At 55.2% G+C, this 19,522-nt stretch overlaps 1 protein-coding gene across 3 annotated transcripts in view; it reads left to right on the top strand.

Annotated features, from left to right (window-relative positions):
- Nucleotides 1–19,522, top strand: part of VAC14 (VAC14 component of PIKFYVE complex) — a 103,072-nt gene that overhangs the window by 38,734 nt on the left and 44,816 nt on the right. For all 3 annotated transcript variants that reach the window (XM_087419962.1, XM_004431816.3, XM_014788558.2), the window contains one exon: nucleotides 10,406–10,562. In XM_087419962.1, coding sequence (XP_087276088.1) covers nucleotides 10,406–10,562 — 157 coding nt within the window. The remainder of the gene's footprint in view (nucleotides 1–10,405; nucleotides 10,563–19,522) is intronic.

Raw genomic sequence — 19,522 nt, 5'->3', positions numbered from 1 at the left:
GGGGACTGCCTGGTAACAGTCCCAGAATCGCCCCTGTGAAAGGAGCACAGGGCCTCTGCTCACTCTCCTTCTTCCAAGTTTCTGCACTACGCACTCTCAGTGGCCCACTTCAGCCCCCCTCGAGTATGGGGGGACCCACAGTAGCCACAGTCGGCCTAGCGGGAAGGCAGGTTTGTGTCCCGGGAGTGGTTTCAGTATTTATCTCTGTCTGGATTCCTTCCACTGATGGGCAAGTGGGGACCCAGAGTAGGCACAGTACCTGGTGTGCGTGGGCTGGGCAGAGGGCAGAGGCCTGTTGCCTGGCCCATCCAGACTCCTGGTGAAGGCAGAGGTTGGACTGAAAAGGATGGGAAAAGGGGAGGCTTGCTTTCCTAAAGTAGGGCGCAGCAGCCCAGGAGGGATTCCACAAAGGAGCCAGTTGGGGATGGCCTTCCCCTGGGACAGGGCTGGGGGCTCTTGCAGAGCCAGGCTACAGGGCCGAGGGTACTGCCTGGCCCTGGGCCTGACTGCCCACCCAACCTATGTCTTCTTGAACTGAGAAAGTGATTGGTAATCTTACCTAGAAAGACCAAAGTCCAACACCCTGGACAGAAGCCCCTCAACAGAGCCATCCAAACCAGCGCTGCCGCTGCCGTCAGAATCCTCTGGAGCTTTTTAAAATCCAGCTGCTTGGGCGTCACCTGGATCTCCTGAATTGTGCTCTCAGTAAGGCCTTGTTGCCTGGGTGCTGGCATTTTCCACAAGCTCCCAGGTGATTCTGATACACATCTCTGGTTGAGAACCGCAGGTATGGACCAGTGTAAGATCCTACTGGGAAACTACAGGCCATGCCCATGGCTCTCAGCCTTGATGCCCTCTCTCCATAGCCCTCAGGAGGGGCCAGGCCAGGGCTCCCTGTTTTCACCCCACACCCCACTCAGTGTTTGTGGCATCTTCAGAAGTCAAAATTTCTTCCAAGATATGTGTTGATTTTTCCTCCCCTGGAGATGGCCAGAGCTGAATCTGCAGAATTTCCCCGACCACTCTCTGTTGGTAGTTCACAAGGCCCACGGACAGGGCGGAAAGTTTTGGTGAGCCCAGAGATGCCGAGGGTGGCCTGTCTCCCCACTGCTGGCAGGAGGAGCTATCACCTAACGCTCACCTGCTCCATGCCAGACCCCCTGCTAGGCGTCATCGACCGTGCCTGATCTTAGTTCATCTCCACAGCCACCCTTCCAGGGTAGGTTCTGTTCCCCTCTTTACCAAAGAGGAAACTGAGACTCAGAGAAGTGAAGTGACTTGGTCAAGGTCTCGGCTTAGATGCTCCATGAAGCCTTATTTGTCATACACCCCACCCACCTCCTGCATGTCAAGGCTGGCCGGGTCCCAGGAGGTGCTCAGAAACGTTTTATGCGAATGAACAAATAGGAGGTGGGGCAATGGTGAGCTGATCCACTCTTGCCTGCCCTGCCCTCCCGGGCCCTCCCCTGCGGAGCTGGCCTGGGGCTGAGTGTAGCTTGCAAGTACACTGGGACTAAGCAGAGACCTGGCGGTGGGCAGGAGACCAGGGAGCCCTGTGCTGCTCTCCTGGTTGCCATAGACCAGTGCCCCGGAGACAGCCAACCCCTCAACTCATGACCTGGTAACCGACCTATAACGGTGTGTGCACTGCTCCCATGCTGCCCGCAGCGCAGCGGGCCCCTTCCCCCTTCCCTGCCTAGCTCATGGGGAGAATTTATAACGCTGAGAGTGCACCGTCCTGGTCAGGGGCCTGGCGGGATGCAAATGAGCAGTGACTGGCATCAGCAGGAAGTAGCCCCTGGTCGGGGGGGTGGGATGTCAAGGAACTGGTCTCCAATGGTGGGGGCGGGGTATGTCAAGGAACTGGTCTCCAAGTCATCCTGCCGCAGGCTGGCCTTTCTCTTCTCTCTCCTCAGAGGGATGGCGCTAGAACGTTTTGAGCTGCCAGAACCCGCACTTTGCTGTCCCTGTTAGTGAAACTTAACAGGAAGCATTAGGTGCTGGCCTTTTGCATATATGGCATAGAACTAGGCACTTAGGGAAAGCTTTCCACGTTTATTAAAAAAGAAGGAAGAAAAGAAAAAACAGTCCTGATCCCTAAGGGCATGCGTTCAGAGTCAGGCAACACAAACCCAGATAATATCCTTTTTTTTTTAAGTTGCTTTTGCTTTACTAAGCCATAAAAGGTTTTTAATCAGGGTGGTTTTCTCCATGAGAAATAAAACAGGTCTAAGTCTAAGCCGTCCTTCTCTTCCCCTCCCAAATCTAAATGTCCTATATGGCAGTGCTTTCCTTGCTTGTTGCAGAAGGCAGGGCTGGGGGACCCGCCCCCAGGAGATGCTGGGCTTGGCCCACCCTGATCCCATTGTAGCCGAAAGTTTCTCTAGGATTACCACCCCTTGCCCAGGCTGGGGCCTGATTGCTGCCTTCTGCAGCTCAGGTTTACTCTGTGTCCAGGGCGGGGGCCTCCAGCCCCAGTGCCCGCTGGTACTGGGTGCCTTCCCTCAGAGCTCCATAGGTTGACTGCCTTGGGGCCTATGGGAGGCCCTGTGGCCTTCCCTCAGTTCCCCCAAGGAATATTCCTGAGGACAGCAGCCTGGCTTCCTACAGTCGGTTCTCTGGGCTATTCCACGAGCTGCAGGAGCCATTCTGTATGTGGTCAGGGACTCGAGGCTTGGCTCACTGGGCTATACCCCTTGTGAAGGAAGGGGACAGGCTTCTGTGTGGAAGAAAGCAGAAGGCTCCAAGGCTTTCTGTGGATGCCCAGCCTCAGTGCCTCTGCACTTACTGTCAGCTCCACTTCCCAAGAATAAGGAGCAGCCTGACGTGACCCAGATCTCAGGTCCGGTCCTGCGGCCCCACTGCTCTGGGCAGAAGCATCAGGTAGCCCTTGGCAGTGGCCCGCAGACCTCAGCCAGCCCTAAGCCTCCACGGCCTTTGGCCTGAATTCACCTCTCCTGCCAGCACCTAGTGTGTCCCTTGGAAACACTCTTGCGCCTTCCTCCTGGCCAAGACAGGAGAGAGCCCAGCTTGGGGATTTCCTGTCCACATAGGGTTCCCTCCTCACGGGGCTGGAAGGCTGAGCCAGTTGACATCTGGAACCTAATCAGCTGACTGGTGGCCTAGCCAAACTTTTGAGAAAAGTTTCTTAGAGATAAGTGGATAGAGTGGAGTGGGAGGCCTCTCCATCCATCCCCGTGGCAGGAGCTATTCAGAACCATCCATCTTCCATTTCCTGCCTGGCACTGTAGGTCAGCAAGTATTCAGCATCTGCCGAATGCCCTGCCCTGGGACATCGTGTTCAGGAGTCCTGGTAGGATGCGAGGACTGGGCCCCGGCCTAGGACTTGGCCTTGCAAAGCTCTGGGTCTCCAGCTGTTCCCCGGATGGTGAAGGAGCAGCCAGTAGCACCTCAGGGAGAGTGAGAGAGGGGAGCCTCCTACCACAAGGGGTTTTCCAGGGTGGGTCTGTGGACAAGGTGTTGGGACAGGGAGTGCCTGGATGGACTAATAAAGGAAGGGAGGGAAGCAGCCGCCCTCCCAGAAAGACTGTTCTTGGCCTGCTGGAATGCAGGGGGGTGACCGCCTGCAGTGGCCCCATCCAGATGACGACTCCCCTCCCACACTGAAATATGCCCTTTGCTAGTGTCAAGTCACCTCCTAGAAGCAAGGCCTTTCTCAGGAATCCTCTGGCTTCCTTGACTTTGCTCCCCAAGCCTCAGAGGGTGTGAAGCCCCCTCCCACTCACCCCTGCGGCCTTCTCCTCAGAATTGCTTTGTCAGATTTTTTCCACACCTAGTTGCCACCAACCTTTCACTCCGAGTTGGCCAGCGCGCACTCCAGGACCAGGGACCCGCTGATGTGCCTTCCCTACCCCCAGCCTGTTGCCATGGTAACAGCAGGCACTCCTGCTCCTGCAGAATATTGCTTTCGTGTAACCTTCCTCCCTCCCTCTCTTTCCCCTTCTTTCTCTCAAACAAAAAGAAAGCACAAGTGTTTTATATTCATTTTGCAAAAAGCTGTGTAGTGCATACTAATTGGCGTGGCTTCCTCCTACTTTCTTTGAGCCTTTCCCCGTTCTCGGAGCCAGGACTGCTGGCCAGCGCAGGCATGGGCCCAGCCAGCCTGCTCGTTGGAAAGGGGACTAGCTCTGTGTTTCTAGAGGCCGAGCAGTGTGTCTCAGGGCCTTTCGCCCAGGCCTTGAGCTGGTGCCCCGTCATCAAGGCTGTGAAATCACCATGTCCTTGTCCCAGAGCTTTGTGGCCATAGGCCATAGGCTGTGAGGTCTCCAGGGGGTGGAGCACCAAAACCCTGGCCTGGTACAGAGACTCAAAGCCAGGTCCAGCTGGAGGGCGGCTTCTCTGGTCTGTTGCTATGTCCCAAGCCCCCTGTTGACATTGCCTCCTGTGGTCTCTCCTCACTCCCCAGGCAGAGGCAGTGTCCTGACCTAGGCCCACGTCAGGACTGTTGCTCCATAGCCTCAGATCCAGCCCCTGGGCTAAATAGGGTTTGCTGGTCAGCTGGGAGAGAGCCAGCGGCTGGATTTGATGAGCACAGGAGCCCCAGAGCCCTGGAGTGGCTCCCAATAAACTCCCCATTCCCTTCCTCAAGTCATTCCCTGCCCTCCGTTTTGGCAGCCCCTTCCCCTCCTTGCCTCTAGGAGGCTGAAGGAGATGGTAATGCTATTCTCCAACTACCACTTTAAGGACCAAGAGGGTGGAGAGAGAGAGAGAGAGTGTGTGTGTGTGTACACATACAAGCACATGTGGTGTTGCCCCAGGCAGGGCTGTCTGTCAGCTTTTTGCCAGCCTCTGGGGACCAGAGACAAATCTTTTGATGTGTAAGCACAAAAGGAGTGGCTGGGATTACTGAAGGAACCTGTAGACAACATTTCCGGCTTTAATTGTGCAATTGAAGTATAATTTGCATTCATTTGCCATTTGGTGTTAAACTTTCTAAAATAAGAGGATTCAAAATGTAAAATATGCAGCTTTGCTGGCTGGCTCTCCAGTGGGACAGGAGAAGGTGGTACAGAGATGGGCGATGCAGATTCTCTTTGGTGGAGAAATGAAATCTGAAACCCTCTGTCTGCACTGCTGTCCCTAAGCCAGGGCCAGTGACCAAGCTCGGCTGTGGTACCAAGCCCCCTAACAGAAGTGGTACATAAAGTATCTCCTATAATCTTCACGACAACCTTGCAGGGGTGAATCTCCATTGACACATGAGCAAACTGAGGCACCCTGTCACCTGCAAAACCGAGTTCAGACCTCTTTGTCTGGGTCATAGCTCTTGATGACCTGCCCCTACCTATGGCTTCCGCCTGATTTCTAGTCATGCCCCCACCCCAGCCCCAGACCCTACTCCGGAGCTAGACCAAAGCTTAGTTTCCTGGAATGTGCCACATGGTTCTGGTTCTCTGTCCGTGAAAGGCTTATGCTAGTTAAGAGAATGCTTTGCAGGCCCTCCTCTGCCCCCTGGTTCCCTGGCAAACTGGTGCTCAGTTCCTTCGGAAGACTGCCGGCCCCCTCAGGCTGAGTTGCTGGCTCCTGTTGCACGTCTGCTGCATTATCAGTGTTTATTTACCGCCTGTCTCCCCCAAGGTCATTCTTGTCAGAGGCAGGGCCGATGTTGCTTGGCCTTGCATCTCCTTCAACCAGCACAGGCCCCGGCCCACAGCAGGTGCTCAGTAGATGCTAGGGGGAAGGGGTTGTCTGGGTGAAATTAAATGGTCCAGGGTCAGGTGGCTGAATGGCAGGGTCGAGACTGGAAGTCAGGACTGTCTGACCACAAAGCCTGGTATAGCTTATCTGGCTCCGATTTGGGGACCAGAGCTGGGTTTGAAGTGGACTCCCTGTTACCTTGAGCAAGTGACTCTGTGTAAGGTGAGACTGACGTCAAGTGAGAGCATTAATTCTGGCTAGAAGCCAGGACAGCCTCCTCCTCCCTTGCAACCTGGCCCTGGGGCCACTCAGAGGGTGGGGACATCTCATGGGCCAGGCCTCTCAGGTACTGGTAGTTCTTCCCAAGCATCTTTTTTGTGTGTGTGCTGGGAAAGATTCACCCTGAGCTAACACTTGCTGCCAATCTTCCTCTCTATTTTTTGTTTTTTCCTCCCCAAAGCCCCAGTACATAGTTGTATATTCTAGTTGTAAGTCCTTCTAGTTCTATTTGAGCCGCCACCACAGCATGGCTACTGACAGACAGGGTAGTGTGGTTCCGTGCCTGGGAACCGAACCCAGGCCACTGAAGCAGAGCATGCCAAACTTTAACCACTAGGCCCTCAGGGCTGGCTCCCAAGCATCTTTTCTGACAGGGAAATAAGCACCCTCCCAAAACCTGGTGTCAATGTAGTCCTCGTGGGGTCGGGATCTAGCCGACTGCTGGGTGCCAGCCTGGCCCTAGCTGTCTCCTGCTTTTCTCACCTGCCGCGTTTGACCACCAGGATGTGCTGCCTGGAGGATGGGCGCCTCTGCTCACCTGCACAGCCAGATCTGAGAGGAGTAGCCTGCGGCTCAGAAGAGTGATTGGCACAGGGGTTCAGCGGGGCTGGCAGATGTGAAGAGATGTAAAGAGACACGGGTTGCCACCCTGAGCCCTCACAACTCTCCTGTGAGTCTGAACCAGATATGAGATGATGGGGAGTCAGCAAGACGAGGCCCCTCCAGCTCAGGCCCTGAGCAGAGCAAGAGCAAACTGCTCCACACGTACCACTAAGTGTACTACAAGTAACCCTAAGGTGCTGATTTGGGGTTTTGACTTGATTCTTTTAGATACAATTCACATACCATAAAATTCACCCTTTTAAAGTATACAATTTAGCGGGTTTTAGTATTTTCACAAGGTTGTGCAACCATCGCTACTGTCTAATTCCGGAGCATTTTCATCACCCCAGAAAGAAACCCTGTACTCATTAGCAGTCACTCCCCAAGTCTCCCTCCCCACAGCCCCTGGCAACCACAATCTGCTTTCTGTCTCTCTAGATTTGCCTATTCTGCGCATTTCACGTAAATGGAATTGTCATACAGTATGTGACCTTTTGCATCTGGCTCCTTTCACTTAGTTTTGTTTTCAAGGTTCGTCCGTGTTGTAGCACGTACCAGACGTCGTTCCTTGTTGTTGCCAAGTAATAGTCCATGGCATGGATAGGCCACATTCTGTTTATCCATTTATCAATTGATGTACATTTGGGTTTGTGATATGGTGATAAATGAGAAGAAATATATATTTGGTCTTCTTTCCCCATTTCTGGCCCAGCTCCTAAAACCCTTGGAATTTCCTAAGTGATAGATGAGAGTGATAAAGGTGTCTTTTGTTAGGTTAATGAGGTGACTTTTGAACCTCACCTAAGGATGGGAGCTAGTTGCCAGGAGAACCAACCACTTGATTAGAGGGTTGGCACTTTCAACCCCACCCCCTAACCTTTGGGGAGGGGAGAGGGGCTGGAGGTTGAATCAATGGCCAGTGGCCAATGACTTAATCAATCATGCTATGTAATGAAGCCTCTATAAAAACCCACAAGGGGTTCAGAGAGCTTCTGGGTCAGTGAACACGTGCAGATTTGGGGAGTGTGGCGCCTCTGGAGAGGGCATGGAAACTCTACCCCTTCCCACATACCTTACCCTACGCATCCCTTCCATCTGGCTGTTCCTGAGTTATATCCTTTTATAATAAACAGGTCGTCTAGTAAGTAAAATGTTTCCTGAGTTCTGTGAACCACTCTAGCAAATTAATTGAACCCGAGGAGGGGTCATGAGAACCTCCAATCTGCCAGTCGGTCAGAAGCACAGGTGACAAGCTGGATTTGGGATTGGCATCTGGAGTGGGAGAGAGTGCAGTCTAGTAGGACTGAGCCCTCAACCTGTGGGATCTGACGCTATCTCCAGGTAGATAGTGTCAGAATTGAGTTGAATTGTAGGACACCCAGCTGGTGTCAGAAGATTGCTTGGTGGTGTAGGGAAAAAACACACATCAGAATCGGTGTCAGAATCTTAGGGTTGTTTCCACTTTCTGGTTATGATGAGCAATGATGCCGTGAACATTCCTGTGTAAGTTTTTGTGTCGACATGTTTTCAGCCCCCTTGGGTAAACACTAAGATTGGGAGTCTACCCATGGTAACGCTGTTTAACTTTTTGAGGCACAGTTGGCTTGCTGCTCGCCTCACTGTTTAATTTGGGCAGGTTACTCCCCCACCCGGATTCCCTGGTCTCCTTTTATCTCCCTGATCTTTAGACAGTGACTTGCTTGGAAAATCGAGTATCCAGAATGCATGGCCTGTGCATGTCCCGCAAGGCTGGTGCTCAGGGGCTGCTCAGCAGCACAACACTGCCCTACTGCTGCTTTGCTGTCTCTTCCTCCAGCCCACCCCCTCCCTCTGGGTCCTCTTTCTGCTGTTGCTGAAGTAGAGAGCCTTCTGGGGCTCCTCCCTCGATGGGAGCAGAGGCCTGGGCCTCTGTGCCTCTGATCCTAGACCTACCCAGGCCCCCAGCCCTTGGCCTGGGCACAGGGGCAGCCCTTGCTCCTGCGGTCTGTCTGGGCTGCTTAGCAGCCACGATTTTCAGCCAGTGTGGATTCATTTCCTGTGGGCCCAGCAGTCAGAATATTCCAAAATCACGTATACCTGTGCACAGAGGGCAGGCGAATATGGGTCTGCCCACCAGGCCGTGGGCAGAGACAGGTCTGACTCACCTGCAGCACCAGCACCCAGCACAGTGGGGGCTCAGGCGGTGCCGAGAGTGGGAGAGAGACAAGGAAGGACGTGGTTGGACAGATGGGAGGTGGCATCTGTGTGTGAGTGCTGTGACCAACCTGGACGACGCCAGGGTACAGCGGGACGGGGAGTGAAGCATCAGGCTCATAGGGAAATGGCGTGCCAAGCATACCATGCTGCTGGGAGAAGACCGAGGGGCCAGGGCTGGCTGAGAAGACAACGGGAGGAGAAGTGACAACTGCGGCACGGTAGGATGGGGTGCTGGCGTGTTACTTGCATTGAGACAGGAACCACTTTCAAGCTTTGAGGAGAGAGTAGTAGCTTTATCTTTTTTTTTTTTTTTTTGAGATAAAATTTGCCATTTTAAAATACACAGTTCAGTGGTTTTTAGTATATCTACAAGGTTGTGCAGTCATCACCACTAACTCCAGAACATTTTCGTCATCCCACTAAGAGTACTGGAGTAGCCTTATTTTGACTATAGTCATCATATTCCACCCGCCTGGCCTGTCATGGTCACACGGCCCACCCACCAGGGCCCCAATCCACCAATGCTCTACATCACTTCCACTGGTCCAGGACCGAAGCTCTCAGTTGCCATGGTAATTCTTTCTCCATACTTTCAACTGATGCCTGTTGGGACAGTCCTGGGGGTACACGTGTGGCTGGAGCAGGCACAGTCCCTCTTCAGAACACAGAGATGAGTGGGGCCTAGAAAGGAGCAGGCAGCTCTACCTGCAGTGAGGCGAGGGTCCTGCTGGAGGAGCTGGGACAGGTGAGTTAATGAGTTGTGCACGCACGCGCGCGCACACACACACACACACACACACAGGGTGCCCTCCCCCTACCTCGTGAGGCACCACCCTGCTCGCTGTGGATACCAGGTGAGGAGTAGGAAGAGATGGGTGCTGTGCGAGGGGAGGTGGCCTCTAAGGGTATGAGGGCTCTCTGGATTGTGGGGGCTGCCCTGTGGGAGCTTGTGACACACAGTACTGACTTGAGCCCACACTCAGCTGTTCTCCAAGCTCAACTCTGAGTCCTCCTTGGAAGAACTTCACAGTCAGAGGTCAGGATCACGGGGGACTCACTCCACTCACACCTGTGTATAAATGCCATGGAGGCAGCTAAGAACTGAACAGTGAATCTATAAGTTAGGAAGTCCTCCATTTCAGAGCCCAGGGTCACACCTCAAATGTAGAGTGTGGCCTGGTGTCACCTCTGCAGAAGGATCTGTCCTATAGCCTGGTGGTGGGCTGGGCTGTAGCCGGCACACCCAGCAGTGTGGCCTGAAGGGCACTTTTGGGCCCTCACACAGGTTGACATTGGGCATGGCCAGCCCAGGAGCCCTGAGATGCACACCACACCGACTACACCCTGGTGCCTGCGTCCTGTGTCTCCTGGGGACCCCTCAGGTCCCTGCTCAAGGGACCAGAGAGAGTAGTCATGCGAAAGCTGACTCCCAGGCCTCAGATTTCAGCTTCCTTCCTCCACTTGCCCCCATCCACTGCCTGGCTACGTTCTCTTCAATCCATATCCTTTGTAGAACTTTCTGAGCACTGTTATAGCCACAGTCTTGGTGGCTCTCACCAGCCCATCACCCTCTGTAGACTCCTCCCCATCCCCGGTAGGCGGCTCTCTGTCTCCAACCACAGCTCTCTACAGAGGTCCTTGTCCCTCATCGTCCGCTTTTCTCCCCCAGGTTATCTTGAAGGATCTGGAAGTGTTAGCAGAAATTGCTTCATCCCCTGCAGGCCAGACGGATGACCCAGGACCCCTTGATGGCCCTGACCTCCAGGTCAGCCACTCAGAGCTTCAGGTGCCCCCTGCTGGCAGAGCCGGCCTGATGAACACTCCCGGTAAGTATTCCCCTTATGGTTACAGCCTCAGCGACCTGGGAAAGCTCATGCTCAGTCTCGTCCTAGACTGGGTGGTCCTTTGGGCTGTCACTCTTGAGCCCTGGAGCTCTGCCAGGGTGTGAGGAATCAGTAAGTTTCCTACCAGAGATCCGGCACTCTCGGAGAGGCAGGTAGACCTCATCCTCCTGCTGCCTCCTGGCTCACGCTCCAGCAGTCCCCCCACCCTCATAAGAGCCTCCCACATCCCTTTATCCTCATCTTCCTGCACCTTTCATACTTTTGAGCCATTGGCTAAATATAAAACCATGTGAGTCAGCTGATCGTCTTTCCCTGGGGCATCGTCTCCCCAGTCAGGAATCAAAGAGCTTTGGAGTCTTGGGTCTCACAGGTGGAAGACTAGGCATCCATTTCCTTCCTCACCGAGAAGCTAAAAACAGCAAACAACATGGCAGGCAGCCTACGCAGGAGAGGGGATAATTCAAGCAGGATGTTTCCAGGCAGTCTTTGGATGTGAAGGTGGCCGTGGCGTTCCTGGTGCTCACCCCTCATGGTCCTTCCAGAAAGCAAGTGGCTCTTCTCCCTGGGCCAGTGTGACTCCCAGCTCCTCCCTCCCAGGCAGATGCCAGTTCCCTCCAGTGACACAATCCTGGAAAATGCCCAGAGATGCAAGTTGGTCGGAAAGTACCCAGTGAATCTTGGGTGTTTGCCTGAGGTGTCTCTGCCCCATGAGCGGCTCTTGACATCCAGACACAAGATCCTAGCCAGCTCCTCCTTTGATGCAGAAGCCAGGCTTCAAATAGATTTGGGGCCTTTCAGCAGCAGCTTCCTTCCTACAGCCGCAGCACGCAGGTCCCAGAAGGTGTTCTGGTACCTGGCCCTGAGAACGCCTGCTTGGTAGAGCCGCCAGAGGCCTGCAGGCCTGACTGCACCCCAGGGCTGCCAGCTCGAGCCACAGACGGCCTATGCATTGACGACGTCTCCCCAGTGACACTTGAAGTCAAGGACTGCCAGCCCCTGCAGCGGAGTGTCACATAGGACCCAGGCTTTAGGCCACTGCCACTACACATGCCCTGCCTGCAGCTGGTCTCAAGTTTCCAGCTGTTTCTTACTGAAGCAAAGAAGGAGTAAGGGGCTCTAGCGGCCGCCCATCTTCCTTCTCTTGTCTCCCCAGGATGCACTGGTTTCCTTGCCAACAAGCCCAGTTTCCTCTGGGCAGTCAGAGGCCATGGTCGAGAGGCTCCCATATCCTGACCCTGGGACCCTGCTGAGGTTCCCACCCTCTGTTCCACAGCCCGGGAGTCCATTCTCCGTCCTGTGTCCCCAGGTCAGCACTTGGAGGTCAACATGAAGTCCCCAGGACAGATGGCAGGAATGCCAGAGGTTAAGTGTGGGGACCAAGCCCCAATGTGGGCATGGGGGGCCTTGATGTGAGGGGAGGGGGAAGGTGGCAAGAACTGACTGGAAGAGGGGCAGAACCAACCATTCTGCAGGGCAGAGACCAGCCTTCAGATGTCCCTCCCCTGGAAGCATCTTCTCTCCTCCTCAGAGTGGGAGAAGCAGAAAGCTGAGGCAGTGCAGCCTCGGGCAGGGGAAGGACACCTGGATCTCCCAAGACTCTCTGTGACGTGTCCCTCCATCTGTAAGGTGTCTCTTCCTCTCCGGCACAGAGAAGTTGATGACTGAAATACTCACTAGTGGAAGGATGAGCCAGAGAATGGCTCTGGGCGCTGAGGTCTGCTGGAGAGGGTGGTGTGTGACTAGGGCTGCAAGGTCTCGCCCAGGGAGTCCCCAGGGAAGCCCTGCAGCAGCAAGCCCTTCCAGCTGCTTGGGAGCAGGGGCTGAGGGGAGCTTGGATGGCAAAGCACTCTGAACCCCAGCTCTTCGCCCTGCCAAGATGGGTGGGCCACTAACGAGGCTGAGGTGGTGAAGACTTGCCCCAGCTCACCAAGGCTGTCCGACTGGCTCATGTCAGCCAGGGACTCACCCTGAATTCATGGAAAACAACCAAGTATGCCAGATGAGAAGAAATTCCATCCTGTAAAGAACACCAAGGAAGTGCCTGCAGCCAATAGCACTTCTCGTTTCAAGGATACACAGCACTGAGGGCCATGTGCTCTTGGCCTGAGACCCACATGTGCACTACAAAGAGTGTGGGAACCACACAGGCATGTGTATCCGTCCACAGCTGGCACCAGATTTTTCAAATGGGTTCGTGATTTTAAAAGGTCAAGGTCAAGCTTAAACCAGTACTGAAAGAGCCTGGGAAGTCAGAGCTGGGCCCTGTCCCCCCTCTTGCCTCAGCTGCCTTGGGGAGGGCACAGGCCAGGCACCAAGGACATTGCGGGTGGCTGTTTAGGTCAGAAAGCATGCAGGAAGTGTACACTCATTCTTCAGCAGGCTGCTCTTTCTCCCATTGCTTCTCAGGCACACAAGAAGGTCGTTCTGTCTGTTTCCATCTGGCCATGCACGTGGACAGAGGCTGCAAGGCCAGACCCTCTTCCTGTTTGGATTCTGCTTTCCTCTGGCTCTCCAGGGCACAGCTCAGAGAACTTGCAGACTGCAGTGCTGTGTCCCTTTAGGATAGATCACCCCACCCCACCCCCGGTAAAGGGACTTTCTGGAAAGCCAAGGAGGTAGGGAGCCTAGCAAAGATGAAATCAGTGACGTTTGTAGGGAACCAAAGGGCCCCGCCTGTGCATTGGGTCTGTAAACTCAAATGGTGCAGATTGAATGTAGCAGTGGGGAAGTGAGGCCCATCCCACTACTGGGTAGCTGCTGTCTTGGCTTAAATGCACCACAGCAGTGGTCCCTGGGGCCCGCAAGGCAGAGTTACCCACATGTGATTTTCCCCTCGCCTGGCCTAGAGTAAACATCACTCCCTCCAGTACAGAGCGCATGGTCTCACTTTTCCTACCCCTGCTTGTTTCTGACCTTCACAGAACCCCAGGCTGGGAAGAGGGCCACCTCCGGGACAAGCAGGAGGGGAGCTCCCTGGGTAGGCAGCCCCGAGGGAAGCCAGTAGAGGGGCACCATGTTTCCTTGCCTCCCTAGCTTGTGATTTGGTGAAATGAAAGGGAAACAACCACTTGAGTCTCCTGTGACTTGGCCACTTCTATGCCTTTTCTGCCCGTCTCCACTCGGGGTCATCGGCTAAGGCCCTGCCAGGCTCTGAGGAGAGGGGATGATGAGCCTGCCCCTGTGAGCACGCCTGCAGGGCCTGACCCTGAACCTGCGTGGAAGGCTCGGCAGGAGCAGGAGGGCTCTGGGATCTGTACCTCATTAGAGCTGTGCCTGGCCCTCCTGGGGCCTGCACATCCCTGTTGCAGGAGATGAAGGAACCTTGGCTGAGCACAGCAGCAGTGTGGCAGTCTGGGGCCAAAGGTCACCCCAGGACTGATGTTTGCCCCTAAAACCCAGTCTTCCCTGACCTACTCTTCTGGCCATGGGGCCCACTTGTTTTTTTTTTTTTCTTTTTTGGTAAGGAAGGTTAGCCCTGAGCTAACATCTGTTGCCAATCTTCCTCTTTTTGCTTGAGGAAGATTCGCTCTGAGCTAACATCTGTGCCAGTCTTCCTCTATTTTTTGTATGTGGGATGCGGCCACAGTGTGGCTTGACGAGCAGTGTCTAGGTCCCACAAGCAGTGTCTAGGTCCCGCGACCAGGATCCGAACCCACAAACTCCCAGGCCGCCAAAGCAGAGCGCATGAGCTTAACCTGTACACCGCCAGGCCAGCCCTACAGGCCCCACTCTTGATGGGATAAAACTGCTTGTGTCAGTGTGCCCTGCAGGGCTCTCTGGTCCAGGGTGGATGGAGTTTGACCTGAACTCTAAAAACATAGCAAAAATGAAATGGTCTGGTTCAGTTTCATTCCTCGTAGCCCAGGCCAGTGTGGCCAAATGCAGAAAAAAGTTCTAGAAGAAACCCAGAAAGCCACCCCTAGGCATTTTTTCCCAGTAATTCACAGTGACTATAATATGTTGAGCTCTTATTAGGACTGGGCACTATTCTAAGTGCTTCCCACGTGTCAGCTCACTGAACCTCACCATGGATTAGCCCATCGGCTGCTCACGACAGCTCTGAGGAGAGCACCGTTGTCATTCCCACCTGGAATGGGGGATTGCAGCAGGCATTGGTGCTGACCCAGGAGCCTAGCCTGAGATCCTGCTCTCTTCACCCCCACATTCAGAGGATGGGAGCACAGGTGAACCCCACCCTTGCCCAGCAGTGGAAGCTTCCACGACCCGAGGGGAGGAGTAGTGGTGACTGGGCCAGCAGTCCAGGCTCCTCCTCTGGGTGCTGGGCCGTGGCCCCAGCCTGGTGGTTCTTGGGGATGTCCCTCCTCTTCACAATGACTCCAGGAACCGCATTCTGGCCTGAGGCCACCTCAGCACTTCATTTCTTGCCCTTCTGCTGCCTCCCTCCCTGCCCTGCCCTCCACTTCCTCCAGCCATACCCAACCATTTCCCAGCCCCCAGAAAGCCTTGCCTGTTGCCCTTGGAGCCTTAAAGGCCCTTCTTCCCATGCACCCTTTTCAGGCAGCATAAAAGAGCGTGGGTGCTGGGGTTGGAAAGATCTAGGTTCATAGCCAAGCTCTGCCCCGCCTATCCTGTGACCTAGGGCAGGTGTCCTGCTTCAGTGCCAGCTCTCCCTCCCCTGTGATGGGGTACTTGGGAGCTCTGCAAGCCCTTGTATGGAAGGAGCTGAGATAAATGCCCCCTATGTGTGAGGTGCTGCCTTTGCTTCCGTCCTTATTATCACGAGAGCTCACACGCTCTGCAGGCCAGCTCAGGTGGCCCCTCCACTATGCAGCTTTCCAGGATAGCCCGGGCCAGCCTCCTTTCCCCGGCCTCTCTTCCTCCCGGCCACACTGTGTATAGGGGCTGGGTTCACATCTGTTTCCTTCCAGGCTGTGACCTCTTAGACCCTTGCTACTCAAAGTGCAGCTTGTGGCAGCCTCAGCGTCGCTTGGGAGCTCATCAGAAACAGGGACACTCAGGCCCACCCCAGACTTGGAATCGTGTTTTGTCGGAATCACCAAGTGACTTGTGTGCTCCTCACAGTTTGAGAAGCACCACGTCAGACCGCAGGGGCCTGTTGTACTCATCTCTGAGTCCTCAGCATCAGGCACCCAGGAACGGTCAGTGCCTGTCTTTTAGAGTTCATTGTAATAACAGAAGGAGGGGGCAGCAGGGCCCATCACCCCATCACCAACACTGGACCTGAGGCTCCCCTAGCACCACTGCCCAGGCCTTTGCTTGTCGCCGGATGGAGAGCCTAGCCCCCTCCAACCGAGGCCCATTGCTCTTGATTGGCCTGAGGCCCTGGCCCTGCCCCTGTGGCAGCAGCACAGCTTCCCTGGTACAGCCCCCTCCACTACCATATCAGCTTCAAGTTCCTCCCAGGCCCTGCTCTGGCCCAGTAGCTTATCTCTTGCTCCAGACCAGGCACCTAGAAAGCCTCCTGGATTTGGGTGACTTCCCCAGGACAGAGGGTTACCAGACCTCAGCTGGGCTGGCGCACAGAAAAGTGACTGCCTTTTGGATCGGGTCCCAAGGATGCTGTTGCTGCAACATCTTAAGCACTCTTTTGTCCACACAGTCGTGGGGTTTGGGCCCTCCGATTTGGCAGACTGCACACCCCCTGACACCCTGCTTCACAAGGGGCCTTGGCCTCCCTCTCTCCCAGCCCCTTGATTCTGTGGGGAAGCTGCCTCTTCCTCCCCATCCCCTTTGGTTCCATACCAACCTCCTAATCACGCAGCCCTCTCCTCAGAGCACTTCCGTGCCAAGCACAGCTTTATGCTCCTTGTCCCTGTGAGGTTCACAGATAGGAACCGGCTCTGGAGAAGGTCTCACTTCCTGAAGAGTGCTCTACCAGTCAGTGACAGGACCTGGATCTGATTTGAGTCCTCTGGACCACACCCCCTCCTCAGGGCAGTGGATCCAGATGTCCACTTGAGGGGCTGGCTGGGCTCCTGGGCCCTGACCCAGGGGGGAGGTAGACAGGAGGGCGGGGAGCAGAGCAGAGCAGGGACCCTGCCAGGGCTGGGCTAGGCGGCTAATGTTTTCGCATCTGGTTTTGTTGAACTGTAACTCGCGTTGTGTATTGAAGCCAGAGCTATTTTTATCCTGACATGTGAGGCTCCTTCACGTCATAGCCACAAAACTCAATCCAAAACATCCCAGGAAAGGTTGTTTGTGAGACGTTCTGCAGATTCTCATGTCGCCACATCAGGTTTCACTTAGTAACATCTGCAGGGCTGGCTCCCCGGCCGCCCGCCCACCCCACCGGTCTGGTTTTGTATACAAAGTGCTCCCGACAGCATCTGTCTGCCCCCCAGCCAGCCAGCAGTCACGTGCACTTCCTGCTGGAGCCCGCTTCTCCAGGCCAGATATGTGTGGCCAAGTGGCATTCGGCTGAGGGACTGGTCCTCAGCAGGATTGGGGGATGGGAATCCTCAGCCCCACAAAGGGTGCCTCTCTCCTGAGATGCATGGCCAGGCTGTTCCCAGCCCTCTCTCCTCTCCTCCCTACCTCCTGGGCCCTGGCTAGAGCACACTGCAGATAGAAGACTGTGCTGTCAGTAATGCCCCTTCCGAGCCCTGTCATCCCGGCAAATCCTCAGAGCGCAGTGTTGGAGGGCCTGCCCTGAGTCAGGACGCTGGGCTCCTGTCCTGGCTCTGCCCGCATCAGATCTGCTGAGAAAGGAGGCCGATTCCTAGCCATGCTTGTCAAGTGTGCGGGTGAGGTGGGTGGAAGAGGCCGATGGGGGCGCTGTGAGCTTCCAGGGGGAGGAACAGGCTGCAGTTGGACAGAAGTTAGATCAGTTGAGAGAGGCCGGTCGTTCCCTATAGTAACACTCCTGGAGTGAGTTTGTTCTCTCACCACCCCATTCTCTCTACTCATGCCCGCAGCCTGAGAACATCTTCTCTCAGGTTCTGTCTCAAGCCAACTGGGCCTCAAGGGCTGGTTAGTCAGAAAAGTGACTGGTGGGCCAGTGGGAAACTGAGGCTGGGAGAGATCAAGTAGGCCCTCACCCTGTCCACAGTGAGCACTGAGATGCACCCCATCCTGGACCAACCCACCCGCAAGTGTTGCCCTCCCCCCACTGTGAGAGCACTGCCCTGCCCAGACCTGTACACGGTTGGGCCCTGATCTCAGCGAGCTTCCCAAAGCTCCCAGCCTTGTCCTGCAGAGGCTCCTCCTCCCAAGGGCAGCAGCCCTGACCAGAATCCATTCGGCAGATGGGAGCCTGAAGAGCAAAAGGCACCCCCACGACAGCTGCAGGCCAGAGCAGGCCAGGTCCCGGGCAGCTCCCCCAAGCGCCCATCAGCCTCAGTCTCAGTCTCAGGAAGGCGCCCAGCCCCCACTCAGGTTGCACCCAGCCTCCTGCTCTCTGTAGTCTAAATGTTGGAGCACTGGGAGGGCTGAGCTGCGGAAGCTTTCCAAGCACTGTGAGAACATGAGTTACTTGCCATGGCTTCTCCCAGATGTGACTCTGCCCCCCTCCTTCCTCCTACTAAGGGTCTCAGCTCCAGGGGCTGCCATTCATGCCTGGACATTCCGAGTTGACTGTGTGGCCCAGAGCGGGCTGTGGCTAAGGAGCCCAGGGATGTGTCCAGAGCAGCCCCAGACCTTCTCTTCTGCCATTGTTAGCCAGTCTGTTAGCTGAGAGGTGGGCAGATCTAACTCCCTCCCCAAATGTGGCGGTGAGGGGGGTCATCTCCTCCTCGCAGCCTCCCTGCTCCCAGCAGAGCACTGTGAAATTGTCCCAGATCTGAAGTCTCCCCACTAAGAGACATTCCAGACTGTCCTTGTCCAAGACACCCAGCACCTGGGGATGGAGACTGCGGCCCCAGTTGGGGAGGATTTCTTTATGGTCAGTCTCTGTGTTGGTCCCTTTGTCCTTTGGAATACTTTGGAGCCTGCTCATCCCTAGGCTTGAAAATGGAGTGGGACGGGGGTGCACATATAGAAGCAAGATGGGAACAGGGACACAGGAGCCATCACAAACAAGCACCTAGGAGAAGGCTGAAGTGAGCTGGGTTCCAGTCCACACGCACCTCCAGCCAGGCCACCATGGGGGCAGCTGAATTCATATCCTGAGTGTGGGGACAAGGAGGAGGGGCTGAGAGGCAGCCAGCCTCAACAGATGTATCTGCAGCCAGCTCTTCAGCGATCAACCTCAGCTGGGCCTGGGGTAACTCGATCTGTAAGAATGTGACACTTGATTCTGCAAACAGCCCCTGTGGACCAGAGAGGAGATACTGTTTGCCATTCCAGAGTCACCCAGGACCTCCCAGGCCAGGCTGGTCAGGCAGGGACCCAGAACAACACACTGCAAACAAGAAGTTCAGTGAGGCCTGCCCTTGAACTGGGCTTCTCCCTCAAGGCTCGTCTCGTGTATGTTTCACAGGAACTGCTAGGAGGTTCTCAGGCCAGAGGACGGTAGTTTGAAGATGTGGCTCCTAGTAGGAATCCTCAGAGTAATTCACAACTGGGAAACAAAACAGAAAAACACCTTTTCCAGTGTCCAGGCATTTCTCCCATAAGGACCATGCACGGACATAAGGGAAGGCTAAGGTCAGCAAAAAGAACTCCTGGAAGGAGAGTTTTACTGCTTCCTGGCCACTGGCATCCAAGGAAGTCAGACCATGGGGGCTTCTCTGTAAGGCTCGCTTGCAGTACTCTGGATGGTTCCCCACATTCTCGTTTTGTGCTGTGGGCTGATGCTTCTGGGAGCTGATGTCCCCCCACACAGCCAAGCTTGATTCCTGGAGCCCCCCACACCCTGCCTGTTTCATGCAAGTATGTGGCCATTCTATTCCTGGTCTGGGTAGGAAATCATGACTCCCAAGGGCTCCAGGGCCAGAGTGCAGCCAGCCCCGAACGTGATAGCCCCAGATGCCTCTGTTTCCCCCAGTGTCCTCCCTGAGCTCCCGGAGAGCTGCAGCCAGGTG

The sequence above is a fragment of the Ceratotherium simum genome, chromosome 30 (genome assembly GCF_057802395.1).
Source record: "Ceratotherium simum simum isolate JZ-2026a chromosome 30, ASM5780239v1, whole genome shotgun sequence".
Lineage (NCBI taxonomy): Eukaryota > Metazoa > Chordata > Mammalia > Perissodactyla > Rhinocerotidae > Ceratotherium > Ceratotherium simum.
This window is presented reverse-complemented; position numbering and strand designations above follow the sequence as displayed.